This window comes from Mandrillus leucophaeus, unplaced genomic scaffold (genome assembly GCF_000951045.1).
Source record: "Mandrillus leucophaeus isolate KB7577 unplaced genomic scaffold, Mleu.le_1.0 Scaffold166, whole genome shotgun sequence".
Taxonomy (NCBI): Eukaryota; Metazoa; Chordata; class Mammalia; order Primates; family Cercopithecidae; genus Mandrillus; species Mandrillus leucophaeus.
The window spans coordinates 3544667-3564773 of NW_012101654.1; the positions used below are offsets into that span (position 1 = coordinate 3544667).

Genomic DNA, 20107 nt, shown 5'->3' on the forward strand with positions numbered 1-20107 from the left:
TCTTTCTTTCCATACAGTACTCTATTAGTCAGAGTTCTCCAGAGAAACAGAATCAATAGGAAATATCTGTGTATCTGCCTGCCTGCCTGCCTGTCTGTCCGTCCGTACAACCTGTCTGTCTATTATAAGGAATTTGTTCACATGATTATGGAAGCTGACAAGTCCAAAGATCTGCAGTCAACAAGTAAGAGACCAGGAGAGCCCATGATGTAGTTCCAGTCCAAGCCCAAAGGCATGAGAACTAGGAGAGCTGATGGAGTAAATTCCAGCCGAGTCCGGGTCGGAGTCTGAAGGCAGGAGAAGACCAGTGTCCCAGCTGGACATAGAGAGAGAGAGCCCGGGCAGAGAGAGCAAATTCTCCCTTAGTCAGTATGTTTTATTCAGGTCTTCGATGGATTGGAGGAGGGGTCCACCCACATTGGAGAGAGCAGTCAGCTTGACTCAGTCTACCGATTCACATGTTAATCTCATCCAGAAACAACCCACAGACACAACAGAATAATGTTTAACCGAATGTCTCGGCGCCCTGTGGCCCAGTCATGTTGACACATAAAATTAACTATCACAAGTACTCTGCTCCTGATTATTTTCTGTGATAAGGTTATTATTATTTTAGAGTTAGGAGTACCTTAGGGGACTATTGGCTTAGTAACTGTCATTTTGCAAATGAGGAAATCAAGACCCAGAAAGCCTTGTTAGTGAAGGCTAGAGTCCAGATTCTTCTTTTTTGTTGTTGTTTTTTGGGGTTTTTTTGCCCAGGCTACAGTGCAGTGGTGAGATCTTGGCTCACTGCAACCTGCTCCTCCCCAGTTCAAGCGATTCTCCTGCCTCAGCCTCCCAAGTAGCTGGGATTACAGGCACTTGCCACCACACCTGGCTAATTTTTTTTGGTATTTTTAGTAGAGATAGAGTTTCACTGTGTTGGCCAGTCTGGTCTCGAACTCCTGACTTCAGGTGATCCACCCGCCTTGACCTCCCAAAGTGCTGGGATTACAAGTGTGAGTCACCGCAGCCAGCTGAGTCTAGATTTTTCTGATTCCCAGTTCTTAATTCTTTCCAGGAAACCAGACTGCCTTACTTCCTGGGTTAGGAGTTCACTTAGATTGTGAATCTGTTTAAAAGGAGCCTCATTGTGAACACAACCCTCCTTCCTCCATTTGATGTATCCTTCTCAGCATTCCTAAATGCATTTCAGAGAGAGGTTATTGCCTTGGTTGTGTATTTCCTCCTTTTGAGTGGAGGATTGTTGGTGGCAGACGGGGGGTCGTCACTGAGGCAGCCCCGAAAAACTGACGTCACCAGTTGAGAGTGATACATTTTGGAACAAATCTTTTTTTTTTTTTTTTTTTTTTTTTGAGATAGAGTCTTGCTCTGTCGCCCAGGCTGGAGTGCAGTGGCACGATCTTGGCTCACTGCAAGCTCCGCCTTTCAGGTTTATGCCATTCTCCTGCCTCAGCCTCCGGAGTAGCTGGGACCACAGGCGCCCACCGCCATGCCCGGCTAATTTTTTGTGTTTTTAATAGAGATGGGGTTTCATCGTGTTAGCCAGGATGGTCTCGGTCTCCTGACCTCGTGATCTGCCCACCTCAGCCTCCCAAAGTGCTGGGATTACAGGCGTGAGCCACCGTGCCCAGCCGGAACAAATCCAGTTCTAAATTAAATTAAAATCAGATTCACAGTGTTTCCTTTGACGACTACTTGTAAGGCCAAAACTCTGAAGAAATGCATTGTAAGAATCTGTGAAGCTTGGAGAGGATTCTGGAAAGATGGTGGCATAGGAATCAATGTTTTCTACTTAGACAACAGCTACAGTGGCAGAATCTGTATGGCGTAACTGTTTTGGAACTCCGGAGTCTATTGAAGGCTTGCCACTTCGAAGGGAATGCTTGTACATAGCTTGTGGTTACTTTTGGTCAGTGCAGCTCTTAGCACAGTAGCAGGTACCCATCCTCCATTGCAGGCACCCATCCTCCATTGCAGGCCTATAGCAGGCAGCTGAATGTGTGTTCCTAGAGCTTATAGAAACCAAGGTGGGCAAAATGGACCGTGTCTTCCAGATATCAGGGATCTGTGCTCTGATGGCTGATGCTGCTTCTGATCGCAGAAATACGATGAAGTAAGAGTGGCTGCTGCTGCTGTACCTCTCAGTTGTTGCAAGCCCATCCCCCGCTGACTGAATTTGCTTCCGGGGGATTTAAAGGGCTGGTACTTTTTTACCCCTTCATTTTTCCCTTTTTCCTTTCTCGGGAATCAGACATTGAAGACCAGGACATTCAAAACTGCTAATACAGGGAAATTCAGAAAGTCACCACACCTGCCCAGAGGAAGGCACAGTCTCAGAAAAGACCTGAGAAGACCTTAAGTTTAAACCTCAGGCTGATCCTTTGCACAGAGACAGTCTATAACAACAAAAACAAAAGTACAAAAATGAATAACAGCAAACCCTGAGGAAGGGGAGAGTCTGGTTTCCAGAGGTACATTATTAGATTTAAGTATCCACTTTCGACAAAAGGTCACAAGGCGTCTGGGCGCGGTGGCTCACGCCTGTAATCCCAGCACTTTGGAAGGCCAAGGCTGGTGGATCACGACGTCAGGAGATCGAGACCATCCTGGCTAACACGGTGAAACCCCGTCTCTACTAAAAATACAAAAAAATTAGCCAGGAGTGGTGGTGGTCTCCTGTAGTCCCAGCTACTCAGGAGGCTGAGGCAGAAGAATGACGTGAACCCGGGAGGCGGAGCTTGCAGTGAGTTGAGATCACAGCACTGCACTCCGGCCTGGGCGACAGAGCCAGACTCTGTCTCAAAAAAAACAAAAAAACAAAAAAAAACAAGTCACAAGGCAAACAAATAAAGTATGGCCCATTGAAAGGAAAAAAATGAACTGTCAGAATCTGTCTCTAAGACCATGTGACAGATCTGTTAGGCAGAGACTAAAACAACTGTCTTAAAGATGCCCAGAGAACTAAAGGAAGAGACAGGGAGACCATCAAGAAAACAATGTATGAATAAAAAGATAGAAAACCTAAAAGGAAACCAAAAAGAAATTCTGGAAATGAAAAATATGCTAGAGTGATTCAAAGGGAGATTTGAACAGGTAGAGGAAAGAATCAGTGAATCCAAAGATAGGACAGTGGAAATTTTTGAGTCTGAGGAACAGAAAAACAAGAAAAATGAACAGAGACGGCGGGACCTTGGGGACACTCAAATGGAGCAACATCCATACTGTGGGAGTCTGAGAGGGAGAAGAGATAGAGAATGGGTCAGAGAGAATATTTCAAGCAGTGATGACTGAAAACTTCCCAAGTTTGGTGAAATGTGAATATAAATATCCAAGAAGCTCAACAAACTCAAAGTAGGATGAACTCAAAGAGACCCACACCGAGATATAATCAAACTGTAGAAAGCCAAAGACAGAATCTTGAAAGCAGCAAGAGAGGGACTCATCACATACAAGGGATCCTCATAAGTTTGTCAGCAGATACTTCATCAGATACTTTGGAGGCCAGAAGGCAGTGGGCTGATACATTCAAAGTGCTAAAAGAAAACTGTTGGCTGGGCCCGGTGGCTCACACCTGTAATCCCAGTACTTTGGGAGGCTGAGGCGGGTGGATTACCTGAGGTTAGAAGTTTGAGTCCAGCCTGACCAACATGGTGAAACCCCGTCTCTACTAAAAATGCAAAAATTACCAGGCGTGGTGGTGCGTGCCTGTAATCCCAGCTACTTGGGAGGCTGAGGCAGGAGAAACACTTAAACCCAGCAGGGAGGTTGCAGTGAGCCGAGATCGCGCTGTTGTACTCCAGCCTGGGCAACAACAATGAAACTCTGTCTCAAAATTTTTTAAAAAAAGGAAAGCAGGGTCTTGAGATATTTGTATACCATGTTCATAGCAGCATTATTCACACTAATTGAAATTGTGGAATCAACCACAGTATCCATTGACAGATAAATGGACAGAGGAATGAAATGTGGTCTACACATAAAATGGAATATTTAGCCTTAAAAAGTAAGGAAATTCGGCCGGGCGCAGTGGCTCATGCCCGTAATCCCAGCACTTTGGGAAGCTGAGGTGGGCGGATCACGAGGTCAGGAGTTAAAGACCAGCCTGGCCAACATGATGAAACCCCATCTCTACTAAAATACAAAAATTAGCCGAACGTGGTGGTGAGCACCTGTAATCCCAGCTAGTTGAGAGGCTGAGGCAGGAGAATTGCTTGAACCTGGGAGGCAGAGGTTGCAGTGAGCTGAGATTGTGCCATTGCACTCTAGCCTGGGCAATAGAGTGAGACTCCGTCTCAAAAAAAAAAAAAAAAAAATAAGTAAATTCATACAGAAGCTATAATATGGATGAATTTTGAGGACATTATACTTAATAAAATAAGCCAGTGGCAAAAGTGTAAATACTGTAAGATTCACTTACATGGGGTACTTAGAGTAGTCAAAATCATCAAGACAGAAAGTAGAGTGGTGGCAGCCACGGGCTGGGATAGGGGAATGGGGAATTGTTTGATGGGCATAGTGCTTCAGTTTTGAATTGTGGAGATGGATGGCAGTGATGGTTGTATGGTATGAACGTACTTACTACCACTGAACTGTACACTTAAAAATGGTTAAGGAGGGGCATGGCATAGTGGCTCACACCTTTAATCCCAGCACTTTGGGAGGCTGAGGTGGGCGGATCACCTGAGGTCAGGAGTTCGAGTGACCAACATGGTGAAACCCTGTCTCTACTAAAAATACAAAATTAGCCGGGCGTGGTGGCGCATGCCTGTAATCTCAGTTACTCAGGAGACTGAGGCAGGAGAATTGCTTGAACCCAGGAGGCGGAGGTTGTGGTTAGCTGAGACTGTGCGATTGCACTCCAGCCCAGGCAACAAGAGCAAAAATAAAAAAAATGGTTAAGATGTCAAGTTCTTGGATCTATAGAAAAAAAAATGGTTAAGATGGTAAGTTCTTGGGTCTATAGAAAAAAAATGGTTAAGATGGCAAATCTTACGTATATTTTGTCACAGTAAAAATTAGGAAAAAAGAATCTATGAGGTTCGTATACCTGTTATTTCAGTTAAAACTTTATGCTTTTCTACTTATATTAGCAAATATTATGTTTATAGCCCTTAATAAATATTTTTGGAAGACGAGATTAATTGGATGAGCAGATAAGTGTGTCTTAGGTTTTGGAAGAAATCTTTATTTTACAGAATATGTAAGACAGAGTCTCTATAGTTAATACCTTCTTGGGCCCATGCATGTAGAGAGAGTTCTCACTGAGAGCTTAGCAGGGCGTTTCCTGTGGAAACCCTCTGTGTTGTGTGCCAGTCATGCTGGTTGACTTGTGTTGGCAAATTGTGAAGCACGGCAGAGTGTATATTCTGTGTCTGTGTTTGTGTGTTTATCTTTTACTTACACATTGTATAATCTCTAAAGAAAAAAACAGGTAAATTAAGGCCATCTCCGTGTAATGTATGAGTCTGTCTTGGAATTTGGAAAAAAAAAATACTAAATATCAGTATCACTATAACCTGCTTTTATCCTTTTCTGTTACACTTTAGGACCTAAAGTGATCCAGACTTCTGCGGCTAATTTTTCACTAAATAATAGCAAAAAGGTAAGACTGGGTCTGAGTGGCAGCTGGGTGGTGGGGTACATTATAAACCTCAGGTCACTGAGAAATTGTTCTGCTTAGAGTCTTTAAGGTAGCCCGCCCTTGCCTTGGCTTCTCAGGCAGCACACATTTCGTCTTCCATTGTCAGCCACTGGCCTCTGGGTTCTTGTTTGCTGAAGTCGCCATTTCTGCTGTAACAAACATCTCAGTACTTAGGAAGATGGTAGTATTACCTCTTAGGGAGCAGTTGTTCATTTCCGAAGAGTGATTAACTCATCCTGATTCCTTGCCTCTGTAAGTCCTATCAGATTGTAATTTTTAATAATGATACCAGTTAGGTGTCTCATCTTTCTCATATTTGCCCAGGTTAAGAATTGGCCTCTGTCAGGTTTCTAATGGTACAGTTCTTTCTAATGATTACTTTGTATTCCTTGTGTGAACTCAGTTTAAATGAAAAATCCTTTAAAAAATACACCTTAACTTGGCTGGGTGAGGTGGCTCATGCCTGTAATCCCAGCACTGTGGGAGGCTGAGGTGGGCAGATCACGAGGTCAGGAGATCGAGACCATCCTGGCTAACATGGTGAAACCCCATCTCTACTAAAAATACAAAAAAATTAGCTGGGCGTGGTGGCGGGTGCCTGTAGTCCCAGCTACTCAGGAGGCTGAGGCAGGAGAATGGCGGAAACCCGGGAGGCGGAGCTTGCAGTAAGCCGAGATTGTGCCATTGCACTCCAGCCTGGGTGACAGAGCGAGACTCCATCTCAAAAAAAAAGCCTTAACTTTTTACCACCTTTGGAGAAAAACAGAGGTTCTTTCAATTGGAAAATTTTGGTTTCCTTGAATAAATGCTAACTTGTGAGAGCCTGGACAACTAAACCTTTTTTTGTGTGTGAAATATAACTTTATCTATAAACTGAACACAGTTGCCCTGCATCTTTGAGGCACCATGATATGTATAGTTCAAATCTGATTGTATGACCCCAAATCCCCCTTCCCTCTGTTCTCACACTTCCCTGCGAGTTTTCTACCCTTATAATTTTGCAAAAAGGCAAAAGAAGAAAAAGTACTAAAACTTACACCATTTGATTCTTCTCTTTGCTACTGGTAGTTTGAAAGGGCCCTCTGCATAGCCTGTCTTCACATTTCCTTTGCATTGCTTTATTTTCTTTCACTGTTGACCTGATGATGTGATTTGAAGAGGTGCTGCCGTGGACTTTCCTGGTAGTAGTTCATCTTTTACAGTTTCAGTCTCTCAGGGTGAGTCTTTTTTTGACACTGAACACAGCAGCCGTTCCACTGAACTGACTTGCTTCCAAGAGACCATCCTCACTTCACTGAGACAGTAGCTCATTCCTGGAGAGGTTTCCTGCCTTGATGGTTTTTAGGCAAGTCTTTAGTCTTAGGGATTTTTATTGAGACCCTGACAGAAGTATTAAGACACAAAAACACATTCATTTGAGACTAGCCTGGGCAACATAGGGAGACTGTCTCTACAACAAATTTAAAAATAAGCTGGGTATAGTGGGGCATACCTGTCGTCTCAGCTACTTGGGAGGCTGAGGTGGGAGGACCACTTGATCCTGAGAGACTGAGGCTGCAGTAAGCCATGATTGCACCACTGCACTCCAGCCCTGGGTAACAGAGCACCACCCTGTCTCAAAAAAAAAAACAAAACAAAACACACACACACACATTCACCTCCAAAGACGATGCATTCAAATAATGCTTTTCTTTGGAACCATGGATGGGCTGCTTCAGTAAATCTCTCTGTGGTCGGCTGTTATTAAACACCAATATTACATCTTTCAAAAGATACTGCAGAAGAATCGTTGACAACATTCATCACCTCTAATTTTTCTCCCCAGGGGTGTCAAGACTTTCAGAAATGTAAAAATAGCAGACGTCAAAGAGCAATGTGCCTGGCATATAGATACTAAAGAAACAATTCTTGGCTGGGTGCGGTGGCTCACGCTTGTAATCCCAGCACTTTGGGAGGCCGAGGTGGGCTGATCACAAGGTCAAGAGTTCGAGACCAGTTTGATTCAGAGACAATGAAACTCCATCTCTACTAAAAATACAAAAATTAGCTGGGTGTGGTGGCAGGTGCCCGTAATCCCTGCTATTTGGGAGGCAGGAGAATCACTTGAACCTGGGAGGCAGAGGTTGCAGTGAGCTACAGTGAGCTGAGATCTCCAGCCTGGGCGACAGAGCTAGACTCCCGTCTCAAAAAATAATAATTCTTGAGATATGTTGTCTTGTAACTATGAAAGCATTCCTTTGGTATTCTTTATTATCTTATTATGTATCTCATTCTGCTCATTTTATTGTTTTTCTAAGATGGTTTTTTTCTTGATATTTAAGTAAGTGTATTGTCCCCAAGGGTCCAAATGTGGAAAGTGCCTGCTTAGAGGTTTCTGTGAGAGACAGACATGAATTGGAGCTGGAAGTTAGTCCTTTCTTCTTCTGGAAGGCAGAATGTCACTTATGCAGTTGAAAGGAAAACCTCATGGCCGGACGCGATGGCTCACGCCAGTAACCTAGCACGTTGGGAGGCTGAGGAGGGCGGATCATGAGGTCAGGAGATAGAGACCATCCTGGCTAACATGGTGAAACCCCATCTCTACTAAAATTACAAAAAATTAGCTGGGCATGGTGGCAGGCACCTGTAGTCCTGGCTACTCGGGAGGCTGAGGCAGGAGAATGGTGTGAACCCGGGAGGCGGAGCTTGCAGTGAGCTGAGATCGCGCCACTGCATTCCAGCCTGGGCGACAGAGCGAGACTCCGTGTCAAAAAAAAGAAAAAGGAAAACCTCACATGTTTCTGTTTCAGAGCTAACACTCAAGCCTTTTTTGCTAAAAGTAAAGTTTGTGTGTTAACATGATGAGGTATTTGGTAGACTCAATGAAAAGGTCACATGGATTACTTTGTTTTTTTTTCTTCAGCTAAAGCCAATTCAAATACTTTCAAATCCACTGTCTACATACAATCAGCAACTATGGCTGACATGTGTTGTTGAGTTGGACCAATCAAAAGGTATGGAGCTTGACATTTTGGGATGATTTTTCTTTGTACGAAGAAACATCGTATTTTAGATGTTGACTTCAGAATATTCGGACAAGTGCTCAAAGATAGATGTATGAGGATGTCCATTATTATTATAGCAACAAATTGGAAACCCCTTAAATGCCTTCCTGTGGGAGAGAAAGTTACAACAGATACACGTCCTCCGTAGAGTCCTGGTCAGCTTAGCTCAGTGGCTGCATGGTGTCGGTGCTACAGCTGCCAGCCTTTTCCAGTGAGGATCTGGGAGAGGATTAAGACCTGATGCCCTAAAGTAATGGTTCTGGCCCCCCAGGGACACTTGCCAATGTCTTGAGACAATTTTGTCACAAATGGAGAGGAGGAGGGAGTGCTCCTGGCATCTAGTGGGGAGAGGGCAGAGATGCTGACACCTCCCGCCCACTTCCACAACAAGGAATTATCTGGCCCAAAATGTCAGTGATGCAGAGACTGAGAAACCTTCCCCTAATGCATCCATTGTTCAGGATGAGTTAGCTTCTGTCAATCTACAGTGGCACTAGCTTTATATCATCCTGGGGAGAATGGAGAAGAGACCCAAATCATTTTCTGTTCTGTGGTTCACATGAGACACTCTGGTTGAGAAAGGATTTGAAAAGATAACCCCATGACCACAGTAAATGAAGTGAAACAAATACATTTACAAAAAAATTATCCCCTCTTTGTACCATTTCAGAAAGCAAAAAATTCACATTACTAGGTATTCGTATGTCTAGAAAATGGTCTGGAAGGATAGACACAAAATATGAATTGTGATTATCTCTAGGTGGTGAAATTCATAGTATTTAATCCGTCTTTATATTTTGTTATGATTTTTTAAATGAGAATATAATTGGAAAAACCTATAATTAGAAGAAATCAGAAATCTGTTTCTATTTTTGGTATAGAATTTGGTAAGTTAAAAATGTATGTGAGAAATTAAAAATACAAGTTCATTAACCATGAAATATTTACCCTTTTTTTGTGCGTGAAGTGGAAGTGAAACTGATGGATCTGAAGTGCAGGTTTTGACATAGACCCCCTGGGTCTTGGGTTGGAATCTAATGGAAAGGCTTTGTTTGCTGGGCAATTAAGAGATTTTCAAATGTACTGAGGCCAGTGTGGCCTAAGGACCTTACGGGCTTTCTGTGTTTTCCTGGCTCCAAGGTCATTACAGAGCCCGGAAGGCACCTTTGTAGGTGTGATGTGCCTGGCATGGTCTCTTAACACTGAATTTTTTTTCTTTTATAGAAACTTCTATTAAGACAAGCTTTCCCATGACTGTTAAAGTCGATGGTGTAGCTCAAGATGGAACCACGATGTACATTCATAACAAAGTTCACAACCGGACAAGGACCCTCACATGTGCAGGGGTGAGTGTGTGGGGCGAGCCCTACAGTCAGTCCTCAGGCTGCGTACACATTTAATTGTAGAAGATAGCATGGTAAGAGGCTTTGAGAAATTGTTCTTAAGTGAGAAAAATGGAGTCGTAGCAAAGATGGCATGAGAAAACTTACTTAATTTTATAGTTGGATACCTTTGAAAATTCTTACAAACGTACACATGCATTCACACATCCATAGTGCATGCACACATGACTGCCAGCCAGCCTGAGCATAGATGGTACTTGTTTTTACTGTGTGTGTGACCTACTGCCCAGTGTGTCCCTAATGAATGTTATGGGCTGCCACCTCATACGAACGTCTGCCACCGGCTGTGGTCACTCGTTTTTTGTTTAGTTTTGTTTTGTTTAGAGACAGGTTTTTGCTCTGTCACCCAGGCTGGAGTGCAGTGGCACAATCACAGCTCACTGCAGTCTCAAACTTCTGGGCTTAAGCAGTTCACCTGCCTTAACTTCCCAAGTAGCTGGGACTACAAGCGTGTGCCACCAGGCCTAATTTTCCATGGTAACTCCTGACTGAGGCTTTGGGTTGTTCCCAGCTGCGTGATGCATGCCCTGATCTGACTGTGTGTAGCTGAGTACCTGGGCCTCTTGGGGATCAGGGGTCTACCTTTTTGAGCATCTGCTTCAGATTACAGTATGGCTGAGGCATAGGAAACCTGGGGTCCAGAGTGGGGAACGAGCCCTCACGTTTGATTTCATTGGCACTGTATTCTGTTCTGAGTCCAGAGAATCAGAACCAGATCCCTGCTATACAGCAAGGAGTCCACCTCAGACACAACAGGTTATTGGCAGCGTGGAGAACTTGGAGAGCATCAAAACAGGGCAATGCATTTTCTTATAGGATTAGAAAAGTAATATCAGAAGCCGCATGGCAAGTAGTTTCTCTGCTAGGTGTCATGCCAAGTACCGTCCGCTCACTGTCTCATTCGAACCTCACAGCAGGTCCATGAAGTAGAAACTACTATTAGAGCCTGTTTTGTAGAAGAAGAAACTGAGGCTTAGAGAGGTCTAAATCATCGCCCAAGGTAACACAGATGCTAAGTGGAGTGCCTGGGATTTAAACCTGTGCCCTTTTATTCTGAAGCTTGTGGCCTTAACCACCATGCATATTGCCTAGTTACTAGTGATACGTATACTGGCCCTGTTTTTCCTAGCAAGAAAGAATTCAAGGTCTGGGCCCGGTGGCTCATGCGTATAATCCCAGCACTTTGGGAGGCCAAGGTGGGAGGATCATGTGGGACTGGCCTCTCATTCTGCATCCAGGGACTGAGTCAGCTTCCAAAGTGTATTTTCCCCATCTATAAAGTTGGGATCAAGCCTTCCTGCCTGCCCTAAGAAAGCAGTAAAGATCAAGGTGAATAACGTGTGAGTGTGCCTTATGTGTGCAGCATGAGGCATCCCTTCATCCTCCATTTGAGGCCTCTGTGCAGGAGGGGTGTGATCAGTACTGCTGAAGGGATAACAGGTCTGAGTGTCAGACAGGACCATGGCCCAAGAAGCTGCTTTCTTCCCATACGAGGGCCTGGCGGCCACTCCCACCTGGAGAGCTTGATGACACCCACCTTGTTGTGCTGCCTCTCAGATTGAGGGTCAGTGGACCATTAGTCAGGGGTTGCTTATTTGGAGCTGGTGAGACCCATCGTCCTGGTTTGCCTGCGCTGAGTGGTTTCTCAGCACCCAGGACTTCCTGTTTTAAAATCGGGACAAGTGGGTTGCCCTACCTAAAGCTTTTGCTTCAAGCAGGGCCAGGCTGCCAGGGTACTGGCTGGCCTGCACTTGCTTCTTGGATGTGGCCACCATGCTGTGCACCTTGAGAATGGCCCTTCAGTGCGTCTTCATGGTTTCCTCCCTCTTCATTGTTGGCCCTACCTCAGTTTATACTGTATCACCCCTTAGGAATATCTTGCTTCTGTTCCCTGTCTACTCAGGTCTCTCTCTAACCCTACAAGGAGCATTGCCCTGGCTTTAAAAAACATGGAATTTTTACATTACAGAGATATTTAGCACCCTCTTACATACTTTTTTTTTTTTCTTAAATAGTGTTGCTATGTTGCCCAGGCTGGCTTTGAACTCCTGGGCTCAAGCAATCCTCCTGCTTCAGCCTCCCAAGTAGCTAGGATGACAGATGTGCACCGCCGTGTCTGACTTGCTTTTTTTTTTTTTTTTTTTTGCTGTAAAGAAAAGCCATTGTCTGACGTAGGTAGCAAGGCCTTCCACACCTTGCAGGTGAGAAAGCTGTGGTACCATCATGTGATTTTCAGAGGTACATCATAGTCAGCAGCAGAACCGTGGTTTGAACTTGGGATGCCAGAATCTTTGGTGTAGTTTTTTTAAACTCATAAGTATATGCAGCCTGAGATATAGCTCTTTTGTTAATTAAAACATCCCTGAAAAGTGAGACAAGTTCTTGAACTCGCAAGACATGTTTGTCTACCCAGCAAAAATGTATTTACAAATTTTAAGCCATCCCTTCCTGCATAGTCCTTAGCCACCCCTGCCTCTGCACCTCATCCTGTGACCCGACTGCCGGAGGGGAAAGGTGAATTTAGTTTTGCCGAGAAGGTGGACAACACACTTGCCCAGAGGGCAGGCAGGAGATTCTAATGAGAGCTGATCAGGTGGAAAGGAAGCCTTGGCTTCCCTTTCCAATGTGATGAAAATAGCAGATGACCTGTGCTTCTGGCATAGGAGAGTGGGAGGTGGGCGCCTTTAGCCCCTTTGCAGGGCAGCCCCTCCTTGCGGGGCACTGTGGGCTTCGGTGCAGGCCCAGGGCTGCCAGTGGGCTGAAGTGTTTTGTGAGTTGGGATGGTGACCTTGGTGCTGCCTTTAGCCCCCTGCACACTCCGCTCCTCTCTGCTTTCTCCCCGTTCCCTTAGGTCAGCACCCCACCATGTTACCCAACTCCACTCCTCGTCCTCCTCCCTGACAGTTGTCCTCTTGTCTTTTTGTTTGTTTGTTTTTGAGATGGAGTTTTGCTCTTGTTTCACAGGCTGGAGTGCAATGGTATGATCTTGGCCCACTGCAACCTCCGCCTCTCAGGTTCAAGGGATTCTCCTGCCTCAGCCTCCTGAGTTGCTAGGATTACAGACGCCCGCCACCACACCCGGCTGATTTTTGGTACTTTTAGTAGAGACGGGATTTCACTATGTTGGCCAGGCTGGCCTTGAACTCCTAGCCTCAAGTGATCGGCCTGCTTTGGCCTCCCAAAGTGCTGGGATTACAGGCATGATCCACCATGCCTGGCCACCCTCTTGTCTTTTTAAGGCTGCTGTATAAAACCCACACCTGTTTTCTTACCTGACCTCAGACATTTGAGGCTTGACCAGTCATTGGAGTGATGCACTATTAGAAAGCCAGAGAACCACCCATTTGCTCTGGGCAGCAGCAGGATGGTGGAGAGTGACATTCCGAAAGGCAGGGCCGGGGCCGAGCTTGCTGGGGAAGAGTGGCCGGCTCTGTGTGCGTGGCCAGTGGGTGCACCTCTGTAGCCCTGCATGAGGGTTTGTCCTCCCTGCCACTCCGGAAGGGGATAACAAAGCAGAGGAGTCCTGGTTTTTAGTTCTAAAGGACAAAAGGAAGGAGCTCTTGACAACAGTGGAGCACACATATCTGCACATCCGCACTTGCTGCTGTGCACACAGCCTTTGCTTTGACTCGGAGTGGAGGGTGGAGGGTGCAGGATGGAGAGGAAAGAGGGCTGCATGTACAGAGTGACAGCTTAAAAGGAGAGAAAGAAAAATACGTAATTCATTCTGTTTATTACTACAACAGTCGCAAAATTGGGCCAGGGAGGACAAATTAGGTCGCGGCGTCCGCGTTGACGTGTCTTAGCTTACGTTTCCCCTGTGTTCTAGTGTTACATATTTATGGAAATGTCAGGCTTGCATTGCACTGTTAAACTTTCTTACACAGTGACTTATTTTCAGTCATCCAAAGTAGAAAAGATTCTAATTGGTGTAAATCATATATTATGTTTCCGAAAATACCATTTGGTTCATTCTTTCTAGGAACTGTTTGGCTGGCATCTGACTTTCTCTGGGCTTTTGGAGAGTTCCCTGGAGACGATGAGTTCTGCTCATCTGCTGAAATGTGTTACTTCCTGGGTTATTTGGTGGGAACGTGAGTCTTGCTTTCTTTAAAGGCAAATCTTCCTGTGTGTTTGCAGAAATGTGCAGAGATTATTGTGGCTCACCTTGGCTACCTGAATTACACTCAGTATACGGTGATAGTGGGATTTGAACACCTGAAGCTCCCCATCAGGGGAATGAACTTCACAGTAAGTATACCAGCTGACTGCACGTTTCCATGGCTCATGTTCTAGTTCCCATTCTTTTGCTCAATGATTGAAATACATCTTAACATCTAAATAATGTTAATTTGGAAAGTGGAGGACATGTAAAGTTTTTAAAAATTATAGGAAAACTACAGTTTCTTAAGTATATGGAACCAAGAATAGATTCAATAGCATAGAGACAGGGCAAACCTTAGGTGTCTTGAGATTTAGAAAAGAGAGTGTATAGTGTGTTCAGCTGCAAGGCAGTGAAGGGGTTAGCAGGTATACCCTCCTGCAGACGCAGCACCCCCTTCTCCGGCCCCTGTGAGTGGTTGTCAGTCTCTGCCTGAACTGCCAGTGAATGGGAGGGCACTGTTCTAACTGTTAGACTGTCCTTTCTTGTGTCCAGCTGAAATCTCCCCTTTCCACTCATTAGGAGTCAGTAGAACCAGCGTAGTGACGAGGAGTGGGGATTTGGACTGGACGGTGAGCTGGGTTCTCGCCCTACCTCCATCACTGACCATGTGATTTTGTTGAGCCTCAGTTTTCTTATGTGTAAAATAGCTGCTTCATAGAGCTGTGAATATTAAATGGAGATACTAACGGATACCTTCAAAAAAAAAAAAAAAAAACAAAAACAGCTTTATCAAAGTAGAAAGTTTGCCCTTTTAGTGAAAGCATACATTCAGTGGTTGGTTGGTTGGTTGGTTTGAGATGGAGTCTCACTCTGTCACCAGGCTGGAGTGCAGTGGCTGTGATCTTGGCTCACTGCAGCCTCCACTTCCCGGGTTCAAGCAGTTCTCCTGCCTCAGCCTCCCAAGTAGCTGGGATTACAAGTGCGTGCCATCACGCCCAGCTAATTTTTATATTTTTAGTAGAGACGGAGTTTCACCATGTTGGCCAGGATGGTCTCGATCTCCTGACCTGGTGATCTGCCTGCCTTGGCCTTCTAAAGGCTGGGATCACAGGCATGAGCCACTGCGCCCGGCCCATTCAGTGGTTTTTAGCACAGTCACAGAGTTGTCCAGTCATTCTGGTTCCAGAACATTTTCATTGCCTCTTAAAGAAACCTGTTAGTAGTCATTTCCCATTCCCTCCCCACAGTCCTTGGCAATCACTAGTGTTCTCTCTGTCCCCATGGATTTGCCTGGTCTGAACATTTCATGTGAATGGAATCATGCAACGTGTGGTCTTTGGTGACTGACTGCTTTCACTTAGTGAAAGCAGTGATGTCTCAAGGTCCATCCAGGTTGTCGCGGGCTCAGTACTTCACTCCTTCATTTTGCTGAATGATATTTTGTTGTATTGCTAGACCACATTTTGTTGATCTGTTCATCAGTTGACAGGCATTTGGGTTGTTTCCCATTTTTTGGCTGTTGTGAATAATGCTGTTGTGAACTACACAAAATGAGTTTTCTCCTCTGTCTACCCTATAGTCCTTTGAAGGCGGCCGTCTCCTCCCCTCTGAAATTGTTCTTTTCTTTCACATTGTGCTGGGGATGTGACTCTGCACCCCTCTGATCCAGGTTTCCTTCCTGAAGCTGCCCCAGTCACCCGGCTGCAGCGGCAGGTGTTCCTGATGTGGAAGGAGCAGGTGGCCCTGGGCTGTGCTGCTGGGACACCTGAGCTGGCTCGCTGTCACTAGTGGCCTCTTCCTTTCGGCCCTTTGCCTCAGCCAGCCTTTCCAGATCTTTTGGATCTGAATCTGGGATCTGGTCTTTGCGGTCTGAGTGATCTCCTGGATCTTTGTCCTCAGAGAATCTGATTAGTATTCTGCTTGTGTCCTCTGGTTCATGGTGCCGGCGGGGGGGATCCCAGATGGGGTCTGAGGCAGGTGCACTGAGCTTAGGCATACTTTGATGTAGTCCTTTGCTAACCATCTGTGCTTTAGACTTCGCTATTTCAGAATCATTCTGATTCAACAGTGCAGACAAACAAGGGACCTCTCCCTTCCATCATCTACTTTATTAGAACATCATCTCCTACAAGCCTTTTATGGTTCTCAGCACCTTTCTCCAGAGGCTGTAGTTTATCCTGACCCTATTCCATGGGTGTGGACCACTGTTTTATTTGCCTTTGTGGGTTTTGTCCTTCCATCTTTTGTATCTGTTTATTTCCTCTTAAAGTTGTTCCTGAAGAATTTGGTACATAACTTAGGTAAACTAGGTACATGCCATTCTGCTATTGCTGATGGAAGGCAAGTGATACAATATTGTTGTGGGGCTCAAAAAGGAATGGGTTCAAAAGACGTTACCGTGGGAACCACTCACCTTGAATTACAGCACAGCCAGAGCCTCATTTCTGGTGGCACTCTTCAGCATCTGGAAAGACAGTCCTTAAGACCCTTGGAGATTTGTTAGGGATGTCACCAAAGATTTTTCTGCGTTTTTGTACATTTCATTTCCCCAGCAGCCAGCATAGTGCCCGGCGGCTGCTAGGCTTGCAATAGATATGTATTGGTTGAATGAAAGAACAGCAATACAGCACCTTACAAATTCAGAAATTCACGTGGCAACAGACTTCTGAAATTATGTTCATCCTTGCTATAAACCAAAGATTAGAGAGTTCAAGAATGAATGCCTTTTTTTTTTTTTTTTTTTTGAGACGGAATCTCGCTCTATCACCCAGGCTGGAGTTCAGTGGCATGATCTCGGCTCACTACAACCTCTGCCTCCCGGGTTCACGCCATTCTCCTGCCTCAGCCTCCCGAGTAGCTAGGCACCCGCCACCACGCCCGGCTAATTTTTTGTATTTTTAGTAGAGACGGGGTTTCACCGTGTTAGCCAGGATGGTCTCAATCTCCTGACCTTATGATCTGCCTGCCTTGGCCTCCCAAAGTGTTGGGATTACAGGTGTGAGCCACCGTGCCCGGCCATGAATGCCTTTTTTTAACCAATCAATCTTCATAGTTTGGGCTGGGAGCAGTAGCTTATGCCTGTAATCCCAGCACTTTGGAAACTCGATGCAGGAGGCTTGCTTGAGCCCAGGAGTTGGAGACCAGCCTGGACAGCATAATGAAATCCCATCTTTGTTTTTTTGTTTTTGAGACGGAGTCTCACTGTGTCTCCCAGGCTGGAGTGCAGTGGCGCCATCTCGGCTCACTGTAACCTCTGCCTTCCAGGTTCAGGCAATTCTCCTGCCTTAGCTGTAATCCCTAGTAGCTGGGATTACAGCTACTAATAGCTGTAATAGTTTACCATGCCCTGCTAATTTTCATGTATTTAGTAGAGATGGGGATTTACCACGTTGACCAGGCTGGTTTCAAACTCCTGACCTCAGGTGATCGGCCTAGCTGAGACCACATCTCTAAACAAAATTGTAAAAGTTAGCCATGCATAGTGGTGCATACCTGTAGTCCCAGCTGCTAGGGAGGCTTAGGTAGGAGGATCACTTGAGCCTGGGAGTTTGAGGCTGCAACGAACTGTAATCACACCACTGCACACTCCAGCCTGGGTGACAGAGTGAGACCCTGTCTCACAAAAAAAAACAATGCAAATATTAAAAATAACAAATAAGATAACATGGTGGGCGAAATGCTAGGACACAAGTTTTCTCATACACATGAATGGGGGTGTAAACTGATTTAACTTTTGGGGTAATTTAGCAGCGTATAAAAGCCTCTACTTCCATGTTCTTTTTGACTTAGTAATTCTAATTCTAGAAATTTATACTAAGGAACTGGAAACATATACAGTGATTTATGTTCAACCCTATTCCTCAGAGTAAGAAGTTGGGAGCAATCTGTATTTCAGCAGTAGATTTCTGGTTAAACAATTAGTTCTGTAGCTACTAAAATAGTAAGTTAATAGGATAACTAGCACAAACTATATATTGATTTAAGAAAACAAAAGCGCATGAATTAGAAGTGTTTCTGTTACAGAAAACTAGATGTCTAGAAGGCTGTCTCTGGGTGGTGGGATTAATGTTTAATTTCTTCTGTGTTTTCCTTTATTTACCGTGATGAATGTTATTTTTATTACCGGAAAAGAAAATTATTTGAAAACAAAACAAAAACTCCTGAGGCAACTAATACTGAAGGGGGAAGTCCTGGGCATATGCCAGAATCCATCCCAGAACCTCAGGTGCTGGCGAGCCCTGCGTGCTGTTTCTTCTGTTGTGACTCAGTATCCTCGGAGAATCACATAATCAGCGTTATGCTGGTAGCTTGTAGAGAGATGCACTAAGAAATTAGAGACTTGTATGCAAAATGTTTCTATGTCTTTTATAAAATTGTTGTTGAAGACATTGTGTTGTGAACTTTAAACCTCCAAAATTTTTTCCACATTATTGTTTTTTAGAGCAATTTTAGGTTCACAGCAAAATTAAGAGGAAGGTACACAGATTTCCTAAATGCTCTCTCCTCCTACACATGCACAACCTCCCCCATTGTCAACATCTCGCACCAGAGTGGTACATTTGTTACAGTTAATGAACCCACATTGACACACCACCCAGAGCCCACAGTTTACATAAGGATTCCCTCTTGGTGTTGTACATTCTGTAAGATCCACTATTTGTAGTACCATAGAGGTTCGTTTCAGTGCCCTGAAAATCCTTTGTACTCCACCTATTCATCCCTCCCTCCTCAGACCCCTGGCAGCCACCTGTCTTTTTACTGTTTCTATGGTTTTGCTTTATTTATTTATTTATTTTTTTGAGACAGTCTGTTGCCCGGGCTGGAGTGCAGTGGTGAGATCTTGGCTTACTGCATCCTCCGCCTCCCAGGTTCAAGTGATGCTCGTGCCTTAGCCTCCCGGGTAGCTGGGATTACAGGCGCATACCACTACGCCCAGCTAATTTTTGTATTTTTAGTAGAGACGGGGTTTTGCCATGTTGGCCAGGCTGGTCTCGAACTCCTGACCTCAGGTGATCCGCCCACCTCGGCCTCCCAAAGTGCTGGGATTACACACGTGAGCCACTGTGCCAGGCCATGGTTTTGCTTTTTCCAGAATGTCATCTAGTTGGAATCATATAGTATGTAATTTTTTCAGATTGACTTCTTTCACTAAGTTATTTGCATTTTAAGTTTTTTCCATGACCTGATTGCTCATTTCATCATGGAATAATTTCATTGTCTGGATGTACTGCAGCTTGTTTGTCCATTGGCTGAAGGACAGCATCTTCATTGCTTTTATGTTTTGACAGTTATGAACATAGGTACTATAAACATCTGTATACAGATTTTTCTGTGCACATAAGTTCTCAACTTCGTTTTTGTTGTTGTTTTTTTGAAACGGAGTTTCATTCTTGTTGCCCAGGCTGGAGTGCAATGGCACTCAGCTCACTGCAACCTCTGCCTCCTGGGTTCCAGCGATTCTCCTGCCTCAGCCTCCCAAGTAGCTGGGATTACAGGCACCCGCCACCGTGCCTGGATAATTTTTGTATTTTTCGTAGAGACGAGGTTTCACCATGTTGGCCAGGCTGGTCTCAAACTCCTGATCTCATGTGATCCAGCCTCTCAGGGTGCTGGGATTACAGGCGTGTGCCACCTTGCCTGGCCCGTATGTTTTCAGTTTCTTTGGGTAAGTACCAAAAAGCAAAAACAGAATTCCTTTTGCTATTTGTTATAATGCCTTTTAGTAGAGAGTGAAAGCCATGGGATGCATTACATTTTTTCTCGGTCCTGGCTGTCAGAAATTTCAGAAATCAGTTTTTTGCTGAATTGTACTAATTACTAACATCCTGATATGGATTTCTGGTATAATTATCTGCATTCTTTCTTCACTATTTTGCCTTTTAAAACACTTTAAAAATTATTTCTATCTAAT

At 44.7% G+C, this 20107-nt stretch overlaps 1 protein-coding gene across 1 annotated transcript in view; it reads left to right on the plus strand.

The window, feature by feature from the left end:
• The window catches only part of TMEM181 (transmembrane protein 181), a 73947-nt gene that overhangs the window by 6143 nt on the left and 47697 nt on the right, over window positions 1-20107 (plus strand). Inside the window, exons 4-7 of the mRNA XM_011976440.1 lie at window positions 5550-5605; window positions 8547-8637; window positions 9913-10034; window positions 14232-14342. Of these exons, the coding sequence (XP_011831830.1) occupies window positions 5550-5605; window positions 8547-8637; window positions 9913-10034; window positions 14232-14342 (380 nt within the window). The remainder of the gene's footprint in view (window positions 1-5549; window positions 5606-8546; window positions 8638-9912; window positions 10035-14231; window positions 14343-20107) is intronic.